The sequence below is a fragment of the Narcine bancroftii genome, chromosome 14 (assembly GCF_036971445.1).
Source record: "Narcine bancroftii isolate sNarBan1 chromosome 14, sNarBan1.hap1, whole genome shotgun sequence".
Classification (NCBI taxonomy): domain Eukaryota; kingdom Metazoa; phylum Chordata; class Chondrichthyes; order Torpediniformes; family Narcinidae; genus Narcine; species Narcine bancroftii.
The window spans coordinates 56,417,905-56,431,221 of NC_091482.1; the positions used below are offsets into that span (position 1 = coordinate 56,417,905).

Here is a 13,317-nt window from a genome sequence, read left to right on the forward strand (position 1 = left end):
TATTTTGTCTTCCTAGGGAAATATATGACTAACTGGAAAATAGAAAATAAGATTTCACCTCAAAGTTAGAATGGACAAAATTTCTATTTGTGTAGTGACTGGTCTTAAAACAACATTTCAGAGCTGCTCGCATAACAACAGGCCACTTTGGCCCATGAGTCCGTGGTGCCCATTTTACACCCGATTAACCTACACCTCTGGTGTATTTCAAATGGTGGGAGGAAACTGGAGCCCCCGGAGAAAACCCACGCAGACATGGGGAGAAGGTACAAACTCCTTACAGACAGCATGGGATTCAAACCCTGGCCCCAGTCACTGGTTGTGCAAAGGCAATGCACTAACCCCTAGACCAAACGTGCCACCTAACGATAACTTTCCTCTGCAAGCTCTGCTGGTAAAGACACGAAGTGGTAATTATGATGAGATTCCGACTGAGCATGAACAGCAACTAGAGTGGGTCATTATCTTGTGAATTGTTCATTAAACATGATCAAACATGGATGCAGATGGACCTGTAAAGATCCTAAATGACTTTGAAAGTAACCACAGAAGCTTGTTCTCAGAGTTCATGTCCATTGAAAGTTTTGGGGAGGAGTTACAACACCACCTTTCAACATTTAATTTAGTCCCCATTTAATTCTGAGTGAGGGCGAAAACAAAATTAGTGTAAAAAAACAAATTCAAAAAGCTTTATGGCCTGAAACAGGCCATAAAGAGGGTGCCAATGCTATGTGCTAGGACTGGGTCTGAGGTTGAGAGGTGCATGGAGCCATGGCCATAAACCAGGCACTGAGATGGGGCTGGAGATGGTTGAATGGACATCAAAGCAATTCTAGACTAGTGTGAAAGTGGACCCATAAACACTTGACAAATAAACACAAACATAGTTGCCAGGTGCTTTATTGTTACTTTGCAAAGTGTGAGGACACCTTTCTAGCAAGAGGCACTGCCACCTGCAGATAATCTTGCTACTAGGGAATCTATCTTATGCCTCACAAGCTGCAGACAGAAAAATTTCCAGTTTCCAGAAGAGTCAAAGAGACTTCTCCATATAAGTACATGTTCCTGATTCATTAATCAGAGCAGTGTTTCTTGCCAAATATGGAGTTGTTACTGTTATTAATAATCAGCTTTAACCTTGTTGAACTATGAAAATGTACCATGGATTGTTCTCTGCTATATTATTTTGATTGCTACTTTAAAACTTATATTCTCATTGAGGAAATTAGGAATTAGATGACCACCAGTTCAGGTTGGAACATGAGAATATCAGGAATAGTTTGGAATAGGAGTGCCCCCGTTCTAACTGAGAATCACAGGAATCTCAGCCATCAAGAGGGCAGCTAATTTTCTAAAGGGAAGACAGCATTCTGTGGGCAATGGGTTTAATGTCTAACAGGGCACAGAAGTCACAGATACAGAAAAAAATGGCTTTTCAAAATTCATGAATTAAGTTTCTGGCCAGTCAGACAACATGAACAATTTTCAAATCAATGAAACAGCAAATGAGGAACGTCGAACCGATTAGAAAACATTGATTTTTTTTGGAGTTGCAGGTCAAAGTGACAGGAGTACATTTCTACAACTGATTAGTTTTGTTATTTATTATTCATCTCATAAATCTTTTACTTTGCCAGAAGAGTTTACTGCTATTAATGGAATGTAGAGATTAAAGGTTTATATCTAGGTACCTCAAATATATTGTATGGTATTCCTCCATAATTATGACTTGTTTCCACCTTATTATGACAAAATATTTTTGTTTTGTTTGCATTTTGATTGAATTTTACAAGTGACAGTGCACTCAAGATGAGTAAATAATTTACCTGGAATCTTGCGAGTTTCCCTAGATCGTGAAAGACAAAAATCCAGACATGCAAATTCTTCAGTCAAGATAAGACAAGGACATTCAGAAATGAACCACAGGTAATAAGTGATAATATCTGCTTGCTAAACTCTTAATCAGACCAAGAAAAATGGCTTGAAGACTTCGCTGTGGAGTTAACCTGGCCTAAAAACAGTGAAATGTGTATTCTGCAATCAGAATGAAAAGATAAAATGGCTTGTAACAGTTGGGCCATTTGGAGCAGCAAAGCACATCCCCAAGATACATGCTTGAAAACACAATCCATCTCAGTGAACGTCTGAACAGGGCGGGTGCCGAATTTTTCAAAATTCAACATTTCAAACATTTATTCCCAATATTGCAATATTCTTTAGGAATGCATACCAGTTTGAAAAAAAAATCAGATTTCAGCAAACCCTTTCACCATAAATGTCCTGCAACAATTCTACAATTGCATAATTAATTCTGGCTTCTTTTGCAAACCATTTGCCTTGTATTCAGTTCCAACCAGGAGAACCATCTGGCTTGCAAATGTTCTTTGATCTTAATCTAAATAAGTTGCAGAAACGATGCTGTAAGCCAGGTGATCTCAACAATGGCTGTGGTTCTGCCGATTTTGTTGTGTTATCTAGGTCCTTTATTTATTGACAATATAAATTAGATACAGTCCATCTCTTTGTGCTAACACCATGCATGTTCCAGGTACAAACAGATTCCTTTGTAGTTGCTCACAGTCTTGTACATTTAAAATAACTGGCTCCAAAAGCACAAAACAAAAGAGTCCGATGTTGCAATTTGTCAAGCGACGTGGTTTTTTTTTCCCCTAATACTCACAAAGATTAGCGTATACAGAGCCGTTGTCATACCCACACTCCTGTTCGGCTCCGAATCATGGGTCCTCTACCGGCATCACCTACGGCTCCTAGAACGCTTCCACCAGCGTTGTCTCCGCTCCATCCTCAACATTCATTGGAGCGACTTCATCTCCAACATCGAAGTACTTGAGATGGCAGAGGCCGACAGCATCGAATTCACGCTGCTGAAGATCCAACTGCGCTGGGTAGGTCACGTCTCCAGAATGGAGGACCATCGCCTTCCCAAGATCGTGTTCTATGGTGAGCTCTCCACTGGTCACCGAGACAGAGGTGCACCAAAGAAGAGGTACAAGGACTGCCTAAAGAAATCTCTTGGTGCCTGCCCCATTGACCTCCGCCAGTGGGCTGATATCGCCTCAAACCGTGCATCTTGGCGCCTCACAGTTTGGCGGGCAGCAACCTCCTTTGAAGAAGACCGCAGAGCCCACCTCACTGACAAAAGACAAAGGAGGAAAAACCCAACAACCAACCCCAACCAACCAATTTTCCCCTGCAACCGCTGCAACCGTGTCTGCCTGTCCCGCATTGGACTTGTCAGCCACAAACGAGCCTGCAGCTGACTTGGACATTACCCCTCCATAAATCTTCGTCCGCGAAGCCAAGCCAAAGAAGAAGGAATACTCATATTGAAGTGAGAAATAATTGGACAGATGACAATCTTATTTGTAAACCATTCCATACAGAGCTACTGATCCAGGCATTAAATTAACCTGAAGTAATGTTCAACAGCAAGGGTGCCCACACTTTTAAGTTCACTTAAAAGCCAAAAATGGAAACTGTGGCCACAGATTTTTGCTGATGCTTTACATTATTGTGTACAGTAATGTTAAAGGCATACAATGCCTGTTTGATGTCACTTACACAAAGTTCTCCTAAGCAGATGAGGCCAATGAGAAAACCAAAGCACATTGTAGCTGAAAAAGGAAAGAGCTTCATCCTACTAGGGCTGCACCAACTGACTTGAACATCACCAGTCATATGCTTGACCCAATTTGCCTATTATCAGTCCAAATGCCCCTATTCATCAGCCCTTTCCTTCCCCTCCAACACATATCCACTTCATGCCATTATTTCCTTTGCTCATTTCCTCTGTGATCTCTACAAGCGTGGGAGATCAAAGAGAGAAGGTCTATCCCTTGCTTGTTGTTTTCTTTTATTTTAAATATCATGGGAACAGACCCTTCAGCACCACTTGCCCACACCAACTAAAATGTCCCGCCTGCCTGCATTTAGCCCATCTCCCTCAGAACCCATCCTATCTGCATATCTGCCCAAATTTTTCTTAAATGTTGCAATAGTACCTGCAACCACCATCTCTGCCAGTCCATTCCACATGCCCACCATCCTCTTTGTAAAAGAAGTTGCTCTCAGGTTCCTGTTAAATCTTTAATCTATGTTCTCTGGTTACCAATACCACTACTCTGCCATTCTAATCATGAGCTGATCCATCCTCCCACTCAATCCCCCTCCTCCCCCAACCCCGGTTTTCTCCCCATAACCCTTGATGCCCTGACTAATCAAATACCTGTCAATCTCTGACCCAATGGCTTCACTTCCACAGCCCCCTGTGGCAACAAGTTCCACAGACTCACAACCGTCAAACAAAAGAAATTTTTCTGGATCTCCATTTTAAACTGATGCCCTGAAGTTGTGCCTGCATGTTCTAGACTCCCCTACAATGGGAAACATCTGCACCGCATCTATTCAGTTTCAGCCGTCAAAATATCTCTAAGTGGTTCCCTTCCCACCCCTCCCCCCCCCCGCCCCATCTCCATCCTTTTGTACTCCAAAGAGTACAGTCCAAAAGCCAATTGCTCATATGCCAACCTTTTCATTCCTGGTTTAATTCCAGTCGATCTCTGAACCCTCCCCAACCTCAAATAAGGTGCCCAGGACTCACCAGTGCTTTATGGAATCTAAACTAATGCATCCCTCCTGTTCCTTTATAAATAATGCCAACATTGCATTCACCACCGACACAACCTGAAAGTTAAATTTTAGAGTATCCTGAACGAGGACTCTCAAGTCCCTTTGCAGTTCAGAATTTTGAATTTTCTTCTCATCTAAACAATAGTCGGTCCGTCTATATCTTGTCCCAAAGTGCATGACTGTGCAGTTTCCAGCGTTGTATTTCATCTGTAACCTCTTTGCCCATTCTCCTAATCTATCCAAGTCTCCCTGTAGCATTTAAGTGCCCTCAGCACCACCCATCCTATCACCTATTTTGGTAACATCTACAAATTTAGCCACAAACCCGTCTATTTCATCATCCAAATCACGAAAAAAAAACGACCCCGACCCCTGCAGAACACCACCAGCATTCCTCGTTATTTTGCATACCTCACTACTCTGAATAATTTCCCAAAGTCATATCAGCAATGAGCTTAGTAGAATTTTCAATCTTGAAAAAGATGTTGAATGAGTTAGTGCCTTCCAGTGACCAGATCAAGTCAGAAAAGCCATAGTTTGCCAAAGTCCAGGTGTGCTTAGGTTAAGTGTGGAGGTGTAATGGGAAGAAAGGAGAAACATTTATATCATAATGTAGGTTACTAAAAATATACTATTCTCCAAGAAGGCAACTGGATAGGTTGATCCAGTGGCCATGTTCACTTCCAACAGTACCAATAGTGCTCAGGTTTCTGTGGTAGATCTCCATCCAGACATTTCATCTTTCAGCATGTTTTCAAGCATGGCGATGACCCAGTGTAATTAGAACCCAGGCAATGATGCTACTGTGTTACTCCCCGTTGAAAGCAGCAAAGAGAACCTTTTTTTAAAATCAATGCAACTTCATTTGTGGTAACTTCAGGAGAATGTTTTTTTTTTATTTTTTAAATGACCTCGTCATCCATTCCAGTGCTGGCTGGGTTCCCGGCAGCTCAGTTTCAGAAAGGAGGGCCTCTCGCACTATTAGTGGTTTAATGATAAACGTGTTAAAGGGTTATGTGTTCAGGCATGGATCTTGGAGCTCTGCTACTGCAGCCTTTATCAGAGGGTGCGCATACACCCTTGCACCACTTCCTACATTAAATTCTATTAAATATAAAATAGTTTACAATATAAATTATACAAAATAGTGAAATGATTTTTATGTTTATGTCAGAGGTGGGTGAAGAGTTGCAAGAAAATTTACTGTTCAACTGTTTTGAGGTTCATCAATGTATGAAGATTCCCAAATGTTACGCACCGTTCTTCTCCTTGAATTTATGAGGCAGGTTCTATTTTTCCAACGGCACTGGCAATAAGCAAGCGCATGCCAGAAATGTGAAATTCGCTTCCCTGCTGGCTTACTGAGCTTTATATCAAAATCTCCCTCCCCATTCACGAGAAAGGCAAAAACAACAGCTGATGATCCATCAGGGTCTCACTAGGGTCTCAGTTCCAGGATTCAGCCTTAATATGCACCTGCTGTTCTATTTCATACACAGCATATAACAGGCACAGTTAGCTGCCAGGTTATTGTGTACCAGAGCCGAATGCTATGAGATAGGACAAATGCCCGTTGGATGCTTGGAACTTCTTCTCGCAGACCAGCAGCAATAGTATTTCACCAAGAGACTATTGTTGTTTTTCTTTTAAAACAATAATATTACATCTTACTTAAATTTACCACAACTACAGAATGAATATACTTATATGTGTGTGGGATACCAAAACCATTACAGCTCAAGCACAATTCTGGGAAGTCATTCCAAAGTTCAAATCTTAGAAATCCTGTGTTGAAAATCAGACTTTTAAAATGATGCGAAGGAGCTGGGAGAAACTGAGAGACCGCACTGGTGAGAAATATCCTTTCAGACGACTGGTTGTCACAACTCCCCTTTTCCTTGCGTAGGGGAAATGACTTCCACGCTGCTTCCAATAGCCTGGACAGTCGAAATGGCCACCACTTTGGTCATGATCTGATGCAGAAATTCCCCTGCTTCCTTGACCCAGATACGGGTCAGTCAAAGTGACCTTTCCTTTAGTCACGGTGTGGTTCACTAATTCTCCTGACAGGGAGAATCAGCCAAATTGTCCATTTCACATAGTCACTCCACCTGAATATTCATCAGGTGGCTGGAGATCAATAATGTGCTGTTTCTTTAAGGGTCCCATCACATGACTGTCTCATCACCTGTATTCCTGGATAAAGTAACAATCGTTCTTTTCTCTTCCTCTGGAGCAGTGGTTGCCAACCTTTTACTTTCCACTCACATATCAGTTTAAGTATTCCCTATGCCATAAGTGTTCTGTGATTAGTAAATGATTGCTTCAGGTGGGATGAGAGTAGGAAGGGAAGGTTAAGAATCACTGCTCTAGACCCAATTATTACTGAAATATTTTGCTTGAGAAAAATTGTCATTGGCCCATTTCCTTTGGAGTGATGAAACTGTGCACATAACGAATCAATTTGGAATGATTAAAACAGTGGTTTTCAAACTTTGTCTTTCCACCCACATACCACCTTAAGCAATCCCTTAGTAATCACAGAACATTTATGGCATAAGGATTACTTAAAGTAGTATGTGAGTGGAAAGTAAAAGGTTGGGAACCACTGCTCTAGAGTATTAACTTTGATATAGATTGTACTTGATGTTGCCACCCAGTCTCTCCACAGCTGTGAATGGTTGCAGCCTGTACTAGCCCTTAAAGCGGCATTCACACTAAATGAAACACGAGCTCGTAATAGTATACGTTGCTGGCTTTGCAATCAATACAAGGCTGCATCTCACCCAACATGCATTTGAGTAAAGCAGATGTCTCTGAGAGCTTTATGAAAGTACTCCAGATAATTATGTTTATGCCGCAGCAGTATTTAGTCGAGAATTAATTGAAATAATGGTAAATACAATCAAGGTGACTATATTTTCTGGATTTAATTCTTGTGTTACTAGCGCAGATGACTTACAATGACCTTCAGAATAAGGCTCTAAATGAAATTAGAAATCATTTTTAGTTTCAAGATAGACATTTATTTTATTGCCTCTCATCAGTGCAGGATGTCCAATAATGTTTCACAGTCAACGACAAATGTTCTGGGGTAGGGAAACACAAGATATAGGAGCAGAATTCATCTCTTCAGATTTATGTTTTAGATGTGGACATTCGACTTGGACTGGTTCTAGGGTTAAGAATTTTTGGTTGCAAGTTAAATTGGAGTGAGTATTAAAAGTAAGTTTACCACTTGATCTAATGTTAGTTTTATTAGAGAATATCAAGTCGATTGCCTTAGGATTGAGATTGACTATGTACCAAATTGAATTTTTACATTTGGCTTTGGCTGTTTCTTAAAACAAAATATTTGGCTATTACTTGGAAATCTGATTTAGTTTTAGGAATGCAAAGATGGCACACTGAAATGAAATCCAGTATTCCTTTAGAAAAGATAACGTATAATTTGAGGGATAAATATCATGTTTTTGTAAAAGTATGGAACTCATATTTAAAAATTCTTGGTATTAAAATTTATTCTCCCAGCCCGCTCTGGTGGACGTCTCAGTTTCCGCAGCTAAAAGGTTGATTATCGTTGTTCTGAGTGATGATCTTTTTTCTTTCTCTGTAGGTGGGTAGTAGTTCTAGTATTTGCCAAAGCCCTTTCCTGCTCACGGTGTCGAAGGCTTTGGTGAGGTCAACAAAGGTGATGTAGAGTCCTTTGTTTTGTTCTCTGCACTTTTCTTGGAGCTGTCTGAGGGCAAAGACCATGTCAGTGGTTCCTCTGTTTAGAGCGCATACTAGAGCGCATCGGATGTCCCCCAAAGTTCCTCAACATGATTATCCAACTGCACGAAAACCAACAAGGTCGGGTCAGATACAGCAATGAGCTCTCTGAACCCTTCTCCATTAACAATGGCGTGAAGCAAGGCTGTGTTCTGGCACCAACCCTCTTTTCAATCTTCTTCAGCATGATGCTGAACCAAGCCATGAAAGACCCCAACAATGAAGACGCTGTTTACATCCGGTACCGCACGGATGGCAGTCTCTTCAATCTGAGGCGCCTGCAAGCTCACACCAAGACACAAGAGAAACTTGTCCGTGAACTACTCTTTGCAGATGATGCCGCTTTAGTTGCCCATTCAGAGCCAGCTCTTCAGCGCTTGACGTCCTGCTTTGCGGAAACTGCCAAAATGTTTGGCCTGGAAGTCAGCCTGAAGAAAACTGAGGTCCTCCATCAGCCAGCTCCCCACCATGACTACCAGCCCCCCCACATCTCCATCGGGCACACAAAACTCAAAACGGTCAACCAGTTTACCTATCTCGGCTGCACCATTTCATCAGATGCAAGGATCGACAATGAGATAGACAACAGACTCGCCAAGGCAAATAGCGCCTTTGGAAGACTACACAAAAGAGTCTGGAAAAACAACCAACTGAAAAACCTCACAAAGATAAGCGTATACAGAGCCGTTGTCATACCCACACTCCTGTTCGGCTCCGAATCATGGGTCCTCTACCGGCACCACCTACGGCTCCTAGAACGCTTCCACCAGCGTTGTCTACGCTCCATCCTCAACATTCATTGGAGCGCTTACACCCCTAACGTCGAAGTACTCGAGATGGCAGAGGTCGACAGCATCGAGTCCACGCTTATGAAGATCCAGCTGCGCTGGATGGGTCACGTCTCCAGAATGGAGGACCATCGCCTTCCCAAGATCGTATTATATGGCGAGCTCTCCACTGGCCACCGTGACAGAGGTGCACCAAAGAAAAGGTACAAGGACTGCCTAAAGAAATCTCTTGGTGCCTGCCACATTGACCACCGCCAGTGGGCTGATAACGCCTCAAACCGTGCATCTTGGCGCCTCACAGTTTGGCGGGCAGCAACCTCCTTTGAAGAAGACCGCAGAGCCCACCTCACTGACAAAAGGCAAAGGAGGAAAAACCCAACACCCAACCCCAACCAACCAATTTTCCCTTGCAACCGCTGCAATCGTGTCTGCCTGTCCCGCATCGGACTTGTCAGCCACAAACGAGCCTGCAGCTGACGTGGACTTTTTACCCCCTCCATAAATCTTCGTCCACGAAGCCAAGCCAAAGAAAGAAAAAGGTGGGTAGTGGAGGAGGGAGGGTGTTAGTTGGGTGGATGGGGGGGGGGGGGGTTTATTCAATTATATAATGTTTGTATTGATGTATTATAACTAATGTCAGATGATTTAAAATTGTAAATAAAATATTTTTAAAAAGATACAGGAGCAGAAATATGCTATTCAGCCTATCCAGTCTGCCCTGCCATATAATCATGAATTAATCCATTTTCCCACTTTGCCCTACTGCCCATCCTTCTTCCCATAACTTTTGATGCCCTGGCTATTCAAGAACCCATAAGTCTCTGTCTTAAATACACTCAATGACCTGGTCTCCACAACCACCTGTTGCAACAAATTCCACAGATTTACCCCCCTCTGGCTGAAGAAATTCCTACACATCACCGTTCTCAGCAGAAGCCCTTCAAATCTTCTTGACCTAGACCCTCCCACCATGGGAAACAACCTTTCTACATCTATTCTGTCCAAGCCTTTCAAAGTTCAAAATGTTTCAGTGAGATTTCCCTCATTCTCCTAAATTCCAACAAATATCAGGCAAAAGCTGACAAACATACCTCATATGATAACCCTTTCATTCCCAGAATGAAAGGCCATTTCCTTGGTTGGCAGTCATCGTGCCCATAGCAAGATCTCATAAAATGGCAAAGCAATCATCTACTTTTGCAATTTGATTAAAATGTAAGTATTGGTCAGGGAAATCATTCCTGCTCTTTTTCCAAAAATGGAGCCATCGGTTGTTTATATCCAGCTGAGAGAGCAGGAGAGACCTCTGTCAATGGTCTAGTTTACTTGTTTAATTTTCTGAAGTAAGACGCAGCCTGGTAAGCAAGCCAAAATGTACACTGTCAATTTTGCTTTATTCGTACATCAGTCTTAAACACATTCTGAATAAAGCCATGTTTTCTCATTGGGTTTGGAGTTTTCATCATTATTAGGAGTAAGTGCAAAAAGGAAGTTCTATAAATTCCTTCAGGACACCCAACTCTCCTCCACAACACCACTTTAGTCCACACTTCAAGAATATTGTAGGTTAACTTACATTATGCAAAATTGGATTAATTTTTATTTTTTTTAAATTTAGACACACAGCACGTTAACACGCTATTTCGGCCCACTAGTCCGTGACACCCAATTTATACCCCATTAACCTACACCCCAGGTACGTTTTGAGCCGTGGGAGAAAACCATAGCCCCCAGGGAAAACCCACGCAGACATGGGGAGAACGTACAAACTCCTTACGGACAGCACAGGATTTGAACCCGATCACTGGCGCTGTAAATGTGTTGTGGTAACCGCTATGCCAACCGTGCCACCCTAACTAAATTGAACTAATATTTTTAACAAGCCCACTATGGACTGCAGACTCGATGCTCAAACTTGTTAAACTTAAAGATTTTTCCTATATGAGATTTGCAAAATATAGATTAGACAATACTGCAGAATAGGTTAAATATGGCTTAGATTTTACTGAATAAATCACAAGAACTCAAAATATACATGTTAGATTCCAATGCCAATCTTTAAACATTGCTGAGCTGCTAAATGTCACTTTGTAGATAGCCTAATTTTAGAACTTGCACCATCTGTCGCTTATCTTGAGAAGTGCCAAGCTTGATGACAAGCTCCTTACAAAATGGTTGTTATTTCTTCAATGGTCACGCCTTGCCAAATAAAAGGGATAAAATCCTTTTCTCTTGATGGATATCCTTCCCAGGTTAATTACCTCATTCAGGTTTACCAGATTCTGCGAGAGATTGATGTCGTGGAAGTGTTGCCTCAGCCTTGGCTGGCGATCTCCTCAAAGGATGAGGGAATAGCCATTCAGGGCTAAAATGAGAATCCTGAGTTGGAAAGATATTCCTCGGTTCTTCAACACTACTGGGTCCAATTCCTGGAACTCCTTACCCAGGATCACTGTGGGAGTAGCTTCACTCGGATTGAGGCAACAGCTCACTACCATCTTCTCAAAACGATAGTATTTGGCAGTAAATACTGGCCTGTGATTTTTGTCAACTTCTTCAGAAAATGGCTTTCACCACATATGTGGCTTTCTTGTAGAGATTTAAACATGGAGATGCTATTAACATCACTGTACTGTCTCATCACAACATTTCCAAGGACTTTGGAAGGGTAAAGGAGCTCTGATTGAAGGCTTTAGTGTATTTTAATGTCTAGTATTATTGAATGCAGAGAGTATAATATTGCTTTGAATTCAGTTTAGATATGACTGTAAATAGGGCAGCAGTTAATCTTCAGGTTACGGAATTTCAAACAGAAATTTCAGAAAAGGACAGCTTCTGCATACAACTCAACCAGATCTGTACACACATGCTGTAACGAGTTACAACTTTAATAAAAAGGTCCAGGCTCCAACAAGTAAGTAATTAGGGAAGGTCAAAGCTCTTTGCCTTCATCATTAACTTCCTGTTGCATCGTTTCCTCTTAAATACATTGTGTTTTGTGCATTTTATTGTTGTAGGTGAACTATGTCAGTATTGTGGACTAAGTTACAACAGGGGACATTTAACATCAAATCTATGTGACATTGAAACAGACCTGCCATTTAACAATAAAAGTTGCTGCTAATTAGATGAGATACCAACCAGAGGATGTGAGTGAAGGGTGAAAAGAGAAAAGTTTAGTGGGAACATTAGGTGAATTGGTGAACGGGGGCTCAATTTTAACATTCAAGAAAAATTTGGACAGATACATGGATGGGACGGGTATGGAGGGCTGTGGATTGGGTGCAGGTCAGCGGGACTAGGCAGGTTAATAGTTGGGCACACACTAGAAGGGCTTGTTTTCTGCGCTGTAATGTTCTAGTGTTCTAGTAGTACACTAACAAGTGCCCCTTGAATCATATCCTGTTGAAACACATCTGACAAAATTGACATTCCAAATGTATTCAAAGCAAAACTTCACAGTGACTTATCCACTGCTGGCAGTCTCCAATTTATGAGTCGAGTTGAATAAAGAAGATTCCGCATCAACTTTATACAGGAATAAAAGACACATGCCAGTGAGATGACAGCAAAAGTACATCTCCTGCTCTCCACCACGTTATTACTTTTGCACCATCAAAATCATGTTAAAATTTATTTTCTGATTCCAGTGACAAGAGGCTTAAATATTGAGACAATTTTTTTTTGCTTACCCACAGGGCTGGTGCCTGCACCATTCGCCATTGCAAGATCACCCATCATTCCACCTAAAATAAAACAAAAGGGAAATCCAGTGCTAACACAAAGGCAGCAGGCAGCACCAATAAAATAGATCTAAAATATACTTCTGGGTGGAACACTAAGATAACTTATATTTCTTTAAAGCAAGAAGCATGGCTTTTTCACTGAAGTAATTCTCTTTGATAATTAAAGTGCTTTATTGGGTTACCTCAAATCATGTCAATGGGCTAATGTTCAAAAATAGGATACAAAACAGCACCTCATAGCCAGAATACACCTGGGAGTGTCTGATCTTGGAAGCTAAGCAGGTTCAGGACTGGTCAGTATTTGGAGCAGAGACCGCCTAGGAACACCAGCTGCTGTAGGTTTCTGTGAGGGGCGCTGGACA

General features: G+C 41.7%; 1 protein-coding gene across 15 annotated transcripts in view; it reads right to left on the reverse strand.

The window, feature by feature from the left end:
• The window catches only part of mef2aa (myocyte enhancer factor 2aa), a 188,326-nt gene that overhangs the window by 19,857 nt on the left and 155,152 nt on the right, over positions 1-13,317 (reverse strand). For all 15 annotated transcript variants that reach the window (XM_069910354.1, XM_069910341.1, XM_069910347.1 and 12 more), the window contains one exon: positions 12,902-12,955. In XM_069910354.1, coding sequence (XP_069766455.1) covers positions 12,902-12,955 — 54 coding nt within the window. The remainder of the gene's footprint in view (positions 1-12,901; positions 12,956-13,317) is intronic.